Source organism: Cotesia typhae, unplaced genomic scaffold (genome assembly GCF_013202065.1).
Source record: "Cotesia typhae breed Kobodo isofemale line unplaced genomic scaffold, CoteBio_Ctyphae contig_4, whole genome shotgun sequence".
In the NCBI taxonomy this organism is placed as follows: domain Eukaryota; kingdom Metazoa; phylum Arthropoda; class Insecta; order Hymenoptera; family Braconidae; genus Cotesia; species Cotesia typhae.
Genome location: NW_027423748.1, coordinates 5,401,578 through 5,419,237, shown reverse-complemented (window position 1 = coordinate 5,419,237; position 17,660 = coordinate 5,401,578). Strand labels below are relative to the sequence as shown.

Here is a 17,660-nt window from a genome sequence, read left to right as displayed (position 1 = left end):
TGTAAACTTTAAATATTCTTTATCCATTTCTTTACCTATAGTAAAGTTCCCATGACTGAAAGTAGTAGGTGTAGTATAGGTATGTTTTTTTGGAGTTCGTATTCGTGATTTTTATTTAGATTATTGTGAGATGTTCCACCAATGTTCATACCACAATATCAGGATTATCTGCAGTATTCCGCAGTGTAAATTATTGTGTGCAAACGTTTTCTATGATACAACAAAAGTCATCATACATTAACTATTTTTCTGTGGTAAACAGAAGTGGATGTAATTAATGTTTGACGAAAAAAAAAAACAAAATTCTTGCATTGAATTAAATTGTTGCTGAAAATTTATAAAAAACAAAAGTAAGAAAATTGGCTTAAGGGAAAGATTTATTTTGTAAATCTATTACAATGGCAGATTTTGATGCAATTTATGAAGAAGAAGAAGAAGAAAATGAACAAAATTCAGAGGACCACTATGTAACTATTGTTCCAGATCCGATTGTCATTCGTGGAGCTGGTAATATGACAGTGTAAGTTTTATTATTATATATTTAAAAAAAAAAAAAGTGTATGTCATTTAATTTATTCTTTAGTTACTCCAAATTGTTTAAGGTTCCTAACTATGGTTTATCAACGATGAACGTCACAAAGAATCTCATTCCTTTGTTAACAGAAATTTCTTTGTTCTGTGCTGTCATTTTTTGTGCTTTTTCTTTTTTGAAAAACAGTAAAACCAAAACAAAAAAAAATTATATTTATAAATATTTATTATTATCTATATAGCTCATTTCAAAACAACAATATACTTTTTTGACCCTTTGATATATTTATTATACAAATTAAATTATTAAAATTAAACTAAAAGAAAATAATTATCATGAATCAAACTATTTTATAAATTAGTCTTTACAACAATATATTATTAAAGTTTATAAAAAATGTGAATATTAAACTAATAATTTTCTATTTCAATTCAGGTTTGGATTAAGCAATCGCTTTGAGGCAGAATTTCCTAATGGATTAGTATCAAGAGTAGCTCCAGAAGAATTTAAAGCTACTGTTATGAGAGTTAACAGTGTACTAAAAAAAACGTTACCTGTTAACGTTAAATGGCTATTTTGTGGCTGCGTATGTTGTTGCTGTACTTTAGGATGTTCATTGTGGCCAGTTATTTGTCTTAGTAAAAGAGTAAGTAATACGAAATTTATATTAATTAAATTATATTTATATTATAATTGAATCGATAAATTAAAGAAAAATTTTAGTTTTTCTAGAAATACCTATTTTAGTTAAAACTTATAAACAAATATTGGCCTATTTTAAATCAACTTTTATATTATCTATAGTTAAATTGTCATCAGAGCAATACTTGAATAAGAAAAACTAATTATTTTCATCCTTAAGCAAAAAAAATGGGTCTGTTTCTTTCTCTTCATTGCATTTAATTTCTCAAAATTAAATTTATTACCTCGACTAACTTCAGACACATTGAAATTTGAAACTTCAATAAATCTAATATGAAAAATAGCACACAAATCATGGAATAAAAAACTTGGGATGATGTCAGATACCAAATTGACCAGTTTGTTTTATCATCTTATATAAAATCTTCTTGTTTCATTCTTTTTATACAGTTTCCCACTGCAGTATTCTTTATTAATTCAATTTATAAAATTAAGGAGGATTTTTTTAATAAAATTCAACAGTATTAAATTAATTGTTTAGACACAACACTCGTTAAATAAATTATTAGAGTGGGAAAATAGTCGATTATATCACAAGCTTGGATTGCACTGGCGACTAACTAAACAGAGATGCGATAGTTCATCGATGATGGAATACGTAAGAAATTATTGAATTATTTATCACCAGTTAAAATAACTAAATGTGACTGGATTATAATGTTAATTTTTTACAGGTTCTTTTGATTGAATTTATACCCAAAATACCGATTTATAAACCAGATTGAAATATTACAAATAGAGAGACGGTATACTCAATGTTTCAGGCTTGAGATGTGTTATAAATCGTGATAATTTGTAAAAAAAAAAAATATTAATATTATAAAATAACGTGAAATTTGATTAATTCAGGACGATAGTATGCTTTTTTATTTACTAGAATGCTTTTGGTGGTAAATAGTTACTATATCGTGATGATATATTTTTGTAAAAACCAGTTACAGTGGTGCTCTAACACCAACAAAGAGGAATAACTAATCCAAACACTAGAAAAAGTATTCAAATACTCAAGATTAAAATCTATTAAATGATTTCATGTATCAATTAAAAAAGAAAAAAATTAAATGTTAAATTTTTCGTGTTTACATTTTTTTCATGGAACATTTTTATACGTCAGAAACAAAATCAAGATCTGACTTTGATCATAAGTAAAAATATATTCAAATAAAATCAGGATAATTTTTTTTTCTTGTAAAAATTATATTTTCAATTATTGAATTTCATCCATTGTTAATATTTTGACTGTTATCTTATTAGTACGATAGTCATTGATGCTATTAGTAAAATAATTTATCAGTTTATAAATAAGAATAGAATTACAAAATTTTGAAAATCATCTTTGACGATCATAAATAATTTTTATCTTTAAGAATATTTTAACCTTTCAAGTCCGTCCAATATCGATAAGACCATTGAAAAACTTACAATTAAAATTTTTTTTCACTCTTGATTAATACGTATGAAAATTTCATTTTAATCTCTCGGGCTTGATTGGTGGTTACCGTTGTTGCAATCGTATCAGGTGCCCAAAGAAGAAAATTAAAAAAATTTTATACCATCATAATCCACGACTGTGGGTTAGAACCGCACTGGTGATATAAATTTTGTATGATATCGGCAGTAGCCAACAATGTCTCCATTATGTATATACTAATGCAAGAAATGCTTACTTACCGTTATTAAATTTGTTAACTGTACTTTTAATTTCAAAATTTTTCTGCGGACAGTCTAATTCCACTGTCAAATAAATGTGATTTAGTTGATAATACTTTGGGATAGTTTAATTTGTTCATGCATACTAAACTGTATTCAAAAAATCAAATGTTTTTCTTTTCCATGGTGAAATTAAAAATACTGTACAGGAAGTCGAAAAAATGGAGTTATTTAAAGTTTGAATAACAAGTAGAAAAAAAAATATTTAAAAATAAATTGTAATTCGGTATCATTTCAATAATATATTGAATATTAAGTTATATATCAATTAAATTAGCAGTCTATGTTATTAAAGCTAGAAAAAGAGAGTAGCTATTATGCACCTCGTAATTTTGATGTTAAAATTTTGAGTTTTAATAAAATAATTTTTTCTACAGCCTAAAAATATTTTCAATACAATTATTGAAAAAAAAAAAATCGTTGATGTTTTTGCAATCTAATAGATATAAATTAAAGTGTTTCATTAACATGAGATGATTTTATTGTGTCTTTAACATTATAGCACTCAATAATTTATTAAGATTGAACGAAAACCAAAATTCGTATGTTACAAAATTGAATTCTCGTTTGATGATTTAATGATTTTTGATTTATTCTTACGACTTTTTATTGAGAGAAAAAAAAAAAAAACTTTACTTTTCAAAAATATTGACAAAGATATTTTTCGAACAAATTAAAAATTACTAATTTGACTTGAAACATTTGTTAAACTGAGTTTTTACATGCTTTTGTTTTCAACCACGAAAGTTCTCCAAAATGCTTAAATAAAAATTCTTTTTGTCAATGACTTTAAGATTATGAGTTAACATTATATAAAAAAATATATATATTTATATAAATGACACACTTTAATACATACCTATATATTATAAAATATTTTATTGGGTTTATATTTATGTACTTTGTTTAAATATTCAGAAAATTAAATAAAATATTTTGCTGTCTGTTTGAATATTGTAATAATAATGAAGACTAGAATTCGAGTTCCAGTATCAACTGCCTCTTGAACAGCGAAAATATAAATTTATTTTATTTCAAAAGTACTTTTGCAGATTAAAATAATTCCTGTAATAAAATGGTATCACGAATCCATATTGTTAATTTTAATATTTTAAAATTCATATTAAAGAAAAAAGAAATTTTTTTTTCTTATAATTTCAGCTATTTAGTTTTGTTTAGTGACTTTGTATCGAAGCAATCGTAAATAACAAACATGATTTTAATTATATTCACTTAAAAAAAAAAATTAGTGAGTTTTCGTAATTAATGTCAAAGATAATATAACGTATATAAATAACAACTCATTAATAAAATAATAAACAATATATTTGTAATATAATACATCTGATATTGTATTATCAGATAAACGAATTTCTCTACTCGAATAAAATTATGTATCTGAATATAAATATTGTAGTGTCAAAGTGTGCCTTTTGCTCATGTATACTTGCAGAATTGAGTTCTATATTTTTTTTTTGCAAGTTTGTAAATAATTAGTATTGACTGCTTATATATATATATATATATATATATATATATATATATATATATATATATATATATATATATATATATATATATATATATATATATATATATATATAGGTATAATTATACAATATAAAACAGCATATCATAAATAAAATTGATGTTAAAAAACATTTATTTGTATAAAAAAAAAACCTCAAATTCTCTTAGTTATATTTAAGATATCATTTTCTTTTTTATTAATTTTTTTCATCACTGTACTGACCCAGTCTTTATATTCTTATGTTTTTACGTCTTTATTCATGATTCTACATGCTCATAGAAAAATCATTTTTCTTAACTTAAATTTCTGATAATGAAGAAAATTCATAAGGTGAATATTTTTTTTTTAAATTAATAAACAATAAATCCATTTTATTAGAAGTAAGTATATTATATTTATGATCAAATAAATATCAATTTTCTTATTGATTTTAATCAATTTTTGATTAAAATTTATTAATCTTACTACCTTTTCTTCTTATTTGTATCATTAAATTAGTTAACGAATATCTACAAAAAATTTTTGTTTAAATTGATTATTATTCTTCATTTAATTTAATCTATATAATAATATATATATATATATATATATATATATATATATTGGAGACTTTCTATAGATATAGTCACTCATCACGATATCCCTGGAACTATAAGACCTAGAGACTTGAAATTTGGCAGGAATATTCCTTTCGCCGAGTAGAGGTCAGCTAAGAATGGATTTTACAAAATACCACCCACAAGGGGGGTTGCGGGGGCATTGACTATGAAAAATTCCCGTTTTTAAACTATAGCTCCTATCGACTCCAAATTTGGTAGGAATCTTCTGTAAGAGATGTAGAAAAATTCTATCGGCAATTTTTACGATAGCTCATCTCACAGGGGTTTGCGAAGGTGGCTGTTAACATTAAAAATTTTTAATTTCCAAGCTATAGCTCCTATAGACTCCAAATTCTCATTTCAAATTTTTTTTCTCCGTGTCAATTATTATTCATTTTAAAAAAAAAGCCACGCAAACATTATAATGATTGCACATTTAAAGTTACAATGAATAGCTGGAATAATTACATGGATAAAGGTATATGCTAATTCGATAAAATTTGGAATTTGTGAAAGTCAAAACAATACTCTAATAAAATTTCAAGTTTAGATATAAAAATACAATTTTATAAAATGCCCAGCGAAGCGAGCGGGTAACAGCTAGTTTACAATAAAATTTTAAGCTTTTTTTTCGAGAACCGCAAAGTTTTACATCAAAAGAATTAAATCAGAACATTTCAACTTATTTAAAATTTTTGCAGATTTTTTTTCACCATATCGATAGCCTAATGGTTTAAATTATTTCTATCAATTTTATTTGTAGTGACAAAAAATAAGGTAAAAATAAGTATTTACAAGCTAGAGATTGAAATTTTTTTGACCTAAGATAATATAATAAAGTATGTTCATCTTCTCAAATGTGAGACTTGAAGCGTGTATGGAAAAAAAAATGAGTGCACATCAACCTTTCATTGATAATGACAAATGTTTTTAAATTCTTATGTTAAAAGAGGTAAATGTCTGTCTGTATAAGTATTAAAGTACCTGTTTATTGTCTGTGGTAAAATTGTATTAGTCAAGAATAATTCTGTTATGATAATTAGTATTAAATACACAGGTGTTTTGCGAGAAATGAAATATACATCTCTGATAGTTAGGATAAACAACTTCAGTTATTAACTGTTTATTATCAAGTGCATTATTTCTATTTTAAATATTTATAAAATTATATTTAAGTTATTATTACTGTAATTGAGTTGTAAATAGTAATTATAACATTGTTTTGTGCTTACAAAGTAAAAAGTTTTTTCAGCTTTTTTTTTTTTTTTTTTTTTTTTTTTTATTAAATTGCATTTGATTGATCGTAAAGTTTAAAAATACAAAAGAAAAATACATTATTTTATAACTAATGGAGAAGAATGACGAAGTTATGAATAAAACGTTCATCGGGTAATAAAAAGATAATTATATTTTATGCAGTTTATAAAATTTGAATTTAAAAATTTATCTAAACTAATATAATCAATTTAATTTAGAGAAGAATGTTTGATACCATTGGAAGTTTTGGATTTTATTAAAAACTTTAATCAATCTGATTTAGAAGTTATTTGGCCTTGTCAAGTGCGACATTATTGGCTAAGTTTACAACCATTTGTTCAATTCGTTCGTATTCTACTAGCTTATGTTACACCTTTGGTCATTTTTTTGGTAAGAATCTGATTAATTTTAAACGCTACATTTTTATAAAAATATAATAATTTAACAATATGTATAATAGGAGTTATACTCAACGCTATTTCATTTGGTATATTGAGTAAGCCGATTTTGCGATTTTGCGATTCCGGATTATCTTTGTATCTTCGAGCACTTGCAATATCAGACAACGCTGTTTTAATTTTTGATTATGGCGTCGGAGTAGCGAGATCTAATTTCTCAGCTTTCAATACTCTATTTATGGTAATTTAATTAGGCTATAAAAAAAAAAAAAAAATATCCTCATAAAGAGTTAATTAATTATTAGGGTGTGTCAAAATTCAATTTCCATGAAGAACTTTTTAAAATTAGAATTTTGAGTTCCGCTTTTAGCAGGAACTGTGTTTAGGCATTTCCCAAGATATTTTGGGGTGAGACAATTTATTTATTTATTTATATTTCTCGTTACAAAAAATCTCTATAGATGTGCATATTGCACCTGTGTATAGAACGAGTACATTTTGAATTATAAAATTTTCTTTATCCATAATAAATTAATCCACTTTTATAATTTAGATGAAAAATATAAAAATATATCATGTAAGCAAACTATTCGTAACGTGATTGGTCAAATATATCAAAGCATAAAAATATATGCAAATCTTAAATTCATGCGCGCGCAAATTTGAATTCTAATATAGTAAATAGTAAATATATAGTAAATCAGAATACAGTGCAAGCTTTAAGAGTTTCAGCCTATCGAGTTTGACAGAGCAAGGTTTTACCTTATTTAAAATGGTTTTTATAAATTTTATAGTTTATATGATATTTATAAGGAATATTATTCTAACCATTATATTAATATCACGTTTATTAGCTAATTATCTATTTTTATCCATTCTTTCAGTTTTTTAGGTATTAGATTCTTCTTATAATTCATATTTTTCATCTCAGATGGTAATTTATTGAAATATTTCATTGCTACATAGTAAGCACATTGTGTGTAAATTGTTTTACTTATATAGATTTAAGCAATCTTGATAATAAAAAGATAACGCAGTGATAATGAAAGTTTTTCTAATCCCGAGGGGAGTGTTGCTAACTTTGGTAACACACAATTTACTTATTAATCTATTTTGCATATTTAAGATAATCTTAATTGACTTGTCATACGCACCACCCCAGGCAATGATACCATAGTTTATTATTATGCTTTCGAGATTATTTTCAAAGTTTTTTAACATTGATTTTCATAGAATTTTTTAACAGGAGTTTAGTTTGGGCATTTCCGCTGAAATTTCAAATTTTGGCGGGAAATCCTCACTCAAATCTTATGTTGAAAGTTCTATGAAAATCAAATAAATCGTCTCACCCCAAAATAATCGTCTCACTTGGGAAATGCCTAAACACAGCTCCTGCTAAAAGCGAAACTCAAAATTCTAATTTTAAAAGGTTCTTCACGAAAATTGAATTTTGGCACAACCTACTAATTATAAAAATTTATTTTATTATTTGAGCATATTTTACAATGGTTCAATTAAATGTTAAATTAATAAAATATATTATCATGGCATTTTTAGAACAATAAATTTTTATGTGGCATTAATTCTGTGAGTATGGAATTTTTCCAAATAACATCGACTTGGCTTGTAGTATCTTTAACTTGGGCGCGAGTCGCCGCAATTATTTTTCCTTTACAAACTTTCAATAAAAATCACGATTGTTCGGCTATCATCGTTATTATTATTCTGACTTGTCTCAGTCTTATAGTTTCACTTACAAAATTGTACTGTGGAGGTGAGTGATAAAAATAATAAAATTCATGAAATTTTTTTTTTTTTTTTGGTTTTCATTAATTACCGTATTTACAATTTTTTCTAGGGTACGAATCTGACAGTGTATTTGAATATGTAACTTGTCAAAAAATAGTAATCCCATGGGGAATCCCAATGTACTTTTACATAGCTTTTTGTACATGGCTTCCTTTACTTTTCATCTTTATTGGAAATGTTTTACTCATATGTCATATGAGAAAGTCTGATGTAATTCACATACAACTAACTCGTAAGCATATGTTATCATTTTGACAGTAAATAGTATTCTCAAGATTATTTTTATGTAACTAATTTTTTATAAAGTATTTTTTAACATTTGAAACGACTTAAGTACGACTTTGAATTAATTTTCAGTAAAAAATTCTATCAAAAAATTATTTTTAACTTCTCCTTTTATATAACTGTGTGTGCATGGATGAATATAATAAACCTCTGATAACTTTGTTGATGCCGTTTGAAAGAGCTTGACTGAACTTAGATTTTGAATACAATTTGGACTGATAGATTTTGAAAAATCTCAAAGAAGCTGAAAAAAAAATTTTTTCATGGGTGATTTTTAAACAGCTCTACCGATTGATTCCAAAAACTAATCAGCTCTTACCCAATTTTGTTCGTGTATTAGTAATTATGAATACTAAAATATTAAACTTATTCTTTTAAGGAAGTAGGATACGTAAAAATAATTGGGTCTATTAAGTATAATAAGATATTTTTTTTTGCTGATAATTTTGATAATTTTGACATCGAGAACTATAGTCTCGAATCACTTTCAAAGCTAATAAAAACGCTCAAAATTATCATTAAGCAAAAGTAGTGCAATATATTTTTTCTTTATTTTCATAATGTTAATACTTAATGTAATAAATCTATCATATATTAACTAATCTTACAAATGAACTTATTTTAGGAACAGTTCAAAAAAAATTAAACTTTATTAATGGAACGAGTGGAACTTTGTTAGCTGTGTCAATTGTTCACCTGATATTACTATTACCTATTGGATTTGTTGAAACTTTAGAATTATACTGGGATGTTATATTGAAAAAATATCCCTCTAAATATATTGAAGAAAATCAACAACAATATATTAGCTGGTGAGATAAGAGTTTTCCATAAAAACGTTGATTTTTAATTTTCATAAAATATAAAAATAATTTTATGTTTTGTAGGCTTCAAGAAAAAATGTTATTGAAATGGTGCAGAGGATTATTTTTCCATATCTATCATTGGAATTTTGCTATTAACTTTATCCTCTATTATTGGACAGGAAAAACTTTCAGAGATCGTGTGATAAGCGCTTTAAAAAGTGGTACTAAATTTTTGTGTTTAACGAGCGTGGTTAAATAAAAAAATTCATTATAATTAAAAGTACTTATTGATTTCCTAATTTAATTTTAATAAAATTCCATAATTTATTTAATAATTTATCGATATTTTTCAAAAGATTAAAGTTTTTCATGATGTAGAATGAATCTGAAAATTCTAAAATGATCAAAGATAGCCGATTATGGTCCAGAAGCTTATTGAATAGTCCACCATGATTTTAAATGTTTGAAAATAATTTATGTAAATTTGTAATTTAAAATAATTCATAAACAATGTTTTAAAATTGATTCCCCCAAAAAATTCCAAGGTATTAAAATATTCGAAAAAATTTTTGTAACAGCGATACATTTTGTTCCACGCAACGCCGGAAAATTTATATACATCAAAATCAAGTTTTTATAAAAATTATCTGAAAAGTCAATAAATTTTTTTTTTTTTTTCCATTTCAAACTAAATTAATTTCCTTAATATTTAAAATAAATAAAACAAAAAATTATTATAGTTCAGTCAATTTAAGTTAATAAAGTATCACAATACAATATCAGTTGGATATAAATATTTTGAGTTATGGTCCCAATACATAAAATATTTTGTTATTAATACATTCGGTACATACAGTATTAAATTTTAGATTAATTGTAGTCACAAACAAATAAAGTTTAATTTTCAAAACATAAATTAATTTAAGTGACAAATTTTAATAATTTACATTAAATGTTTTTACTTCATTAAAATTATTTTTTTATTGTTGTTTATTTTAGTTAATATCATTTGATTAAGGGATCATTCTGGTTTGTAACTTTTGAAAAAATTAATTTTTTTTTTACATATATCAACAAGTATTGTATTAAAATTTTTAACTAATCGGACCATTGTAATTATATTATTTTACGAGATTTATGTGCATTGCCGATTAAGTTTAGGTAAGATTTTTTTTATTATTATTTAAAACTTTAAGCGCGTTTATTTCAGAACTAAGTTTTTTTGGTTGTAATAATAAATGATATCTCCAGAACCACTGACCCGATCTTAATGAAATTTAAACTATATATTCTCCATAATTGAAGCTATAACACAAACTACAACCAAATCCAAAATTACATTTTGACTATTTTTTTAGGACTAAAAACTGGGAAAAGACTCACTTTTGAGTTTTTTGGTTTTATCTCAGCTATTTTGTTTTTTATCGACAAGTATTCATCTCCGTTGTTCCTGCCATAGCTATTTAGTATCTGTAATAGTTTCTGTGTAAAAAAATTATGAATATTTGCTTTTTTTTCAAGCACCGGAACCAGAATGATCCCTTAAATTAATGAAATTATATTTCAAAGATTTTATTGAAGTTGAAAAATTTGCTTCAATCTAATTATTGGAGAATATTTTTTTTAGCACTTTCGTGGCACATATTAACTAATTATACAAAATTTATTATAAAAAGAAAAGCTTAAAAAAAAAAAAAAAATTAGATGTACCTCAGAAAAAAATATTCACAGAAAAATTAAAAAAAAGCAAATTAAAACTAAAAGTTTTTCATTTTTAGACTTTGAAATTAATGTTCTTTTATTATTTCGGCACTTGTCAAGCAATTACAAGATAACGATTAGCAGTTATTGCAAAATTGATCGTATAATTTCCCGTATAATTATCTACCAAAGTCAAAGATGATATTTTTTTTAAAATGAGAAATAAAACTGCTCATGCTCAAAAAATTTGAATTCAAATTCTGAAAACTGTAAACAATTAAGTGTTATTTACTTTATTCTAATTCATTTGCGACTATTATTTTCTCTAGACGAAAATCCTTCAAAGATTAGTTTAAAATTGGAGATATTTTCATATTCTATTACTTTTATATCTAATATATAATAAATTACTTTAGTTAAAAAAACGTCTCATTTCTTTCTTAAAATTTTTTACGAAATACATCACAATTTTTTTTTTTTTTTAATTTTAGCTATGAATACAAAAACAATAAAATACTTAGAAAGTTATCAATTTATTTACATTATTTCCAGCAGAATGCATTTTTTCTGTCGATTCATAAAATCACATAACAAATAATATTTATTAGTAAAAACTTACATTCTAAAAAAAGCTGTTTATTTGTTTTACAAAATTTCAACAGCTTATTATTCAATTTTTAAGGTTTTTCATTGTTAATAATGAAGTAAAATATTCTCGTTTGTTTTAATACTTGTCGTACAAATTATAAATAGATTATGCTTAGCTAATATATATTATGAAACCAAGAAATTTTGAATTTCTGTGTTTTATTTTACTATTCCTTAATTATACGATATTGGTAGTTTATTATTAAATAAAGTGAATGTAAATGTATTCCACCATAATACTAAATAAACAAATCGATTTGATAAAATTTTTGGAACAAGTAAACGAGATTGTGAAGGTGTATATTAGACTAGATTACTAATTAAAGTATTTAAATTAAACAATTTTTAAAAATATCCAATTGAATGAAAAACAAAAATTTTTTTTTTAATTTTTGACATTTATAACTAGTCGACTGTAAAAATGAATAAATTAAAAATTAAACAATTCTATCTGTACATTATCTTTATTAATTGTTGCAAAATTAATTCAAATTAATTATCAATTTATTTATATTACCATGAATTTAAATTTTTATATCGAATCTCGTTTTTTTGCAAAAATAATAAATTAAAAATCCTAATAATTAAAAAATTTACATTTATTTACATAGTAGAACTCAGGCCGTAGGAAGTTTTAGGATTTTTTTCCGGATTAAAAAATATTGTTGTTTCTCTATATTTACATTTACATTTTTTTCCCAATTTATAAGAACCAATAATAAATTAATTTAGTAAACTATCTGAATGTTTACATAATTTATCTCTTAAAAAAAATATCAGTTATTCCACTAACTATTTCGAGTATTATTATGCGCAAGATATTTATTGGAACTTGAATATTTTACTTTAATTCAGTTAAATCGCCAAGTTTTTAAATATTTTAAGAATAATATAATTAAATAAAATTAACTAAAAAATCTTGATATATCCTTGATAAAGTTAATTTGCAAGACAATAGACATATGTCTATAAATACACATAATTACAAGATTAAAAAATTTTTTCAAATAATTTCACTAGATTTACATTTTTATCACTTTATCTACTGAAATTTATCAATACAAGTAACCGATAATTTGAGATTTTTTATTTATTTATTTTTTTTTTTTTTTTTTTTCGTACAAAATTCATATAAGATATCGAGCTAAGGTATTTCATACGTAATAACTGATATCACTGTTCCCACTGGATTTTTAGAAAAAATATATCCATATTATTTTACTAATTATAAATTATTTCATATGCTGTTAAATTCAATTTAACGTTATGAAATTAATATCATAAGCTTTAGCTTTGATTTAAATAATTATAAATATTTTGGTAAGTTACTAGGAACCCGGTCGACATAATTCGTTGGAAACTGCCCTTTTTTACCTTGATATTCACCATAAAGCCAATCGTCGGATATTTTCGATAAAACTTTAATTTTTGCACCTTCCTACAAAATGAAAATATGATTTTTTATCTTACAAACTAATTATTTAATTATAAGTGTAAATTTATGAAAACTTATAAATTTACCTCAAAATTTAAGTCTTCCCAGGTTTCTCCATTAAAGGTATACAACGCATTTACAATATCAGATGAGCATTCATTTAATGGAACTGTTATATTGATAAAATTAGCAGGGAACATCCCAATATGATTCCCTATCTGACCTTCCAGCCATTCATCATTGATTTTTTTGGTTAAAAACACAATATCACCTTCTTTCAATGATAAATCTCCAGGTTGAGTTGCTTCAAAATCATACAAAGTAATACCTTGTGGTCTAGATTTTTTTGTGTCTAAATAGTAGAAAATTCTATTATTGTATCGATTGCTCAACTAAAATTAAAAAAAAAAAAAAAAAAAAAAAAAACAAGATCAAACTTCACTGCAGTACTTACGGTCGGACATTCTATTTGTGCTAAATATTCTGGTGGCGGTGCTGGTGGTGGAATTGATGGCATAGGTGGTGAAGAATTCCCTTCTGATAGCGTTGCGTTAATCGCAGTAGGCCATGTTAAATTTTCATTAAAAGTACAAGAGCTATTTATCACCTTCTGTGCACTTGAAGGAACATTAAAGTTTAGAACAGTTGGCGCTAAACTAGTGGTGTTAAGCAATTTAGGCGCTGGTGGTTTCGGAGGTCGAGCGCGAATAATTGTTGGCATCGTTGAAACACTATTTGTTGCAGGCATTGGTGTAAATAATTGCTCGTTGTTGTAAGAAATAAACGAGGGTTCACCAACATGTTTAATTCCATTTGTTAAACTTGTATTGATACTTTTTTTTTGTGAAAGAGAGTCTAAAGGTGTCTTTTGTTTCCACGGATCATTTTGGATAGTATGTTTAGATAAACTGCCAAAAAAATCAAAATCATCTTCAAAGGCACTTTCATTCTGTGATGTATTACCACTACTACTTGTTAATACCGATGGATTTGAATTTCCATCACTTCCAAAACTATCAATACTAACACCATCGCTACTGGATCTTATAGTAAATGTAGGCGAACCAGGCGGACTTAAGTCTATTAGTGACACTGTTCCTTCTGATAAATTATTTGATTGACCATTTGTACACGTAGGTCGATTATGAGAATAAATTGATTTGATTTGTGGCTGCTTAGCTGACCGTATTCCAAATAAATTTGTAATGAGTTCTGTTGGTCTTGTCTGAAATAAAAAAATTATTTAATTTTTAAATAAGAAATCTAACGAATTCGGTATTAATACTATTACTTATATACGAAAAAATTATTTCATCTCTAAATATTAACTTTTTATTCGTATGTTATCGTTTGTTTAAAATAAAAAAAAAAAGAACGTCATTCGGTTACACCCGATATGGAAGATAGATTTCATAGAATGAATTATCATCTTGTATCAATAACTTTCGTTTGACATTGAATTAAATTTATTTTAACATACATGAGTAGGTTGTATTACACATTGCCTGAAAAGGGTTCAATTGAACTCTTAACTTCGATAAAATAACTAAAAATGATCAAAATTTTAATGGTATATACGTCAAATTAAAGGTAATTTCATGAGCTTTCATATGAATTTATCAAAAATTAAATTTTCACTATTTTGATTATTTTTAAGAGCTATATAATTAAAAAAATCAAACAATTTAAAATTGGTTTTAAAAAAACAAATTATCCAAACAAAAATTTATTTTTAAATGATTAAAATTACTCAATTATTGACTTAATAAATATTTAATATAAAAATATTACGAAAAATTTAACCTTCATAAAAAAAAATCAATAAATAAGATTATCACAATTATATTTACTTGTTAGAATGTATTTATACTTCAGTTAAAAACTGTTAAAAAATTAGTTAGGAAGATTTGATTGTACTTTAATTACCCGTCACGAAGAAAAATATTAGGTTGAATATGTTTTACAGTTAATTAAAGAGTATCAAAATCAATACCTAATTCATATTTTCAAAAATTACATTCCTTATTTTAAATGGAAAGATTTCTTTTTTTATTCTACATTGTTTATAAAAGAAACAAACGTCATCAACATCAATATTTTTTTTTTTTTTTCATTATGTAAGCTTGGACGTATTTATTTACTACTTTTTTTTTTTTTTTTTTTTTTTTCAAGTACTTGTACTAATATTATATTATTATCGATATGCTACATGTACCAAATAAAATTATAGATTTGTGTTTAGTTGAAATTAAAAATATAATAAGCTTGATTTAAAAAAAAATACACTTTTGACTAAAACTAATAGACTTTTGTATGATAACAGCGAATGTTTTTGGAATAAAAAAAAAAAAAAAAACTAGATAAAGTTTTAATCAACCGGATACGAATAAAAATCGAACAATGTTATCAATCATAGTAGCAAACTTGACACGTAATGCAATAACTTTATCTAAGTAGCAAAAATCTCACGATGTAAAAATATTGAAACTCTTAGAAAATTCAAGTTCAAGTAAAATGTTAAAACTTTTAATACAATTAGTTTTTATGCAGATAATATATTTCTATCTATCTTCAAATATTGAGTTCAAATAATAATTCATTCTATTTGTTGATAATTAATATAAGATACTTAATAAATAAAATTCTGGAATTTTTTTCTACATTTAATTAAAAATTGAATAGAAAATGAAATACTTTCTCTATATATAAAGTGAATTCAATAGTACTAATACTTGAGTTGATTACATAATCTTACGGGCTTTCTTTGTTTATTCAAATTATTTTGAATACTATCTTTCTTAATTCGAGGAGGTGGCGGCCGAGGAGGTGGCTTTTTCTTTTGTGGTATTGGCTGTGGTATTGTTAGAGGCCCGAAAGGATCACTGTAAAAATAAAAATTGCTATTATAAAATCTATCAAATGTTATAATCTATTTAAAAATACTTATAGAAAATTCAAGGTTTCAAGTTAAGAACAATGCGACGTTTAGAATTGATAGTTCAATAAAAATGCCCCATTTAATCATCAACAACAATCTAATATGATTGTTTTTATTGACAAAGCTTGATAGTAAAAAAATATCTTAATATAGAAATAAAAAATAAATCGTTATTCATTATTCGATTAATAAATAAATAAATTTATGTACTTGTTACTCCATGTATTGTTCCGTTGATCAATTGGATTTCCAGGAGGTTTAGGTGCTATTCTTGTTGGGATTGGCATTTCTGTGAGCAAATAAATAACAATAATATTAATAATAATACGTAATTGAAGAGGAAATCAGTAGAATGCACTACGTCGTACTTTAGGCGTACTGATACAAACGTAATCACCTGACACTGAGCCGTACCAAACGTCACGCACCCATACACACAAATACACGCAACATATCTGCTAAATAATTATTATGTACTAAACAATAAAATAAGTTATACATAAGTATATAAAGAGAAATATATCGGGCACCTCATTCAGATAACGATTACATTTAATAACTAATAAACAAAACGCCTATAATTGATTAATTTAATCTCCTAATCCCAATACATAAATTTAGCAACACAAGTTATATGCTGACATGGTTATTGTTGCATTATGTTTAAGACTTTATTTGACATTTAAACAGCCATAGTCAGCTTATCGTACGTCTCTATCTTCTTTATGTCTATATCTTTTTGTTAATAAAATTTAAATCACATACCATTATGTCTTGATCGCATTCCTCGAATCATTTTTTAGTTCCTAAAACACTTTCGCTTTTTTTTCGCCGTTAAAAATTTCAATAGCTGTTAAAAGTTTAGTGATCGGACGATTTTTAAATTATGGCGACAACCTGTGATGATATAAACCTCTCACCTGTCCGAACGTGAGCGTGAGCAGCCATGTCATACTTTCAGCGCTCTCCAGTGCCGTTGTTGAACTTTTTTTAACTAGTTTCGTTCTCAAGATTTTTAAAGTTTTTTTTTCTTTTATTAATTTATCTTTTTTTTATGAATACTTGTTAATACAAAGAGCATGAGACATTGCCTCGATAACTCGTCGTTTGATTGGCTAAAAATATGGAGACTGATCGCTTCGACATCGAGGCTAGCGCCACAAGTGACAGTTTTGGAAACTTCATGACTAAATATGAAAATTAACTTAGCAGATAGTTGATAATTTTAAGAATTTTTGTAACAAATAAATTATGGCAAAAAAAAATTGACGTTTAGAAATTTTAAAAAACTATATATACAATTTTTTTT

General features: G+C 24.9%; 3 protein-coding genes across 5 annotated transcripts; 2 read left to right on the top strand and 1 right to left on the bottom strand.

Annotated features, from left to right (window-relative positions):
• Positions 1-24: 24 nt before the first annotated feature.
• Positions 25-4,455, top strand: LOC141527280 (cysteine-rich hydrophobic domain-containing protein 2). Of its 2 annotated transcripts, none has more exons than XR_012479167.1 (4): positions 25-520; positions 968-1,178; positions 1,625-1,832; positions 1,909-1,940. XR_012479167.1 is itself a non-coding variant. In XM_074242691.1 (4 exons), the coding sequence occupies exons 1-4, from the start codon at positions 399-401 to the stop codon at positions 1,957-1,959; spliced, it is 501 nt and encodes a 166-aa protein (XP_074098792.1). In that variant the 5' UTR covers positions 31-398; the 3' UTR covers positions 1,960-4,455. The 2 variants fall into 2 exon arrangements, 1 of the variants encoding a protein (XP_074098792.1); XM_074242691.1 differs by having other exon boundaries at positions 31-520; positions 1,716-1,832; positions 1,909-4,455.
• A 1,912-nt stretch (positions 4,456-6,367) lies between these two features.
• LOC141527273 (uncharacterized) lies at positions 6,368-9,909 on the top strand. 2 transcript variants are annotated; one of them, XM_074242676.1, is made up of 5 exons: positions 6,368-6,970; positions 8,287-8,503; positions 8,588-8,770; positions 9,449-9,635; positions 9,711-9,909. In XM_074242676.1, the coding sequence occupies exons 1-5, from the start codon at positions 6,968-6,970 to the stop codon at positions 9,886-9,888; spliced, it is 768 nt and encodes a 255-aa protein (XP_074098777.1). In that variant the 5' UTR covers positions 6,368-6,967; the 3' UTR covers positions 9,889-9,909. The 2 variants fall into 2 exon arrangements, with proteins under 2 accessions (XP_074098777.1, XP_074098778.1); XM_074242677.1 differs by lacking the exon at positions 6,368-6,970 and having other exon boundaries at positions 7,024-8,503.
• A 1,224-nt stretch (positions 9,910-11,133) lies between these two features.
• On the bottom strand, positions 11,134-17,453 carry L(3)05822 (SH3 domain-containing lethal (3) 05822). The gene is made up of 6 exons (XM_074242694.1): positions 17,117-17,453; positions 16,562-16,640; positions 16,169-16,295; positions 13,851-14,638; positions 13,500-13,749; positions 11,134-13,416 (listed from the first exon to the last, which is right to left on the bottom strand). Exons 1-6 carry the CDS (start codon positions 17,145-17,147, stop codon positions 13,285-13,287), a joined length of 1,407 nt encoding a protein of 468 aa, XP_074098795.1. The 5' UTR covers positions 17,148-17,453; the 3' UTR covers positions 11,134-13,284.
• Positions 17,454-17,660: the final 207 nt, after the last annotated feature.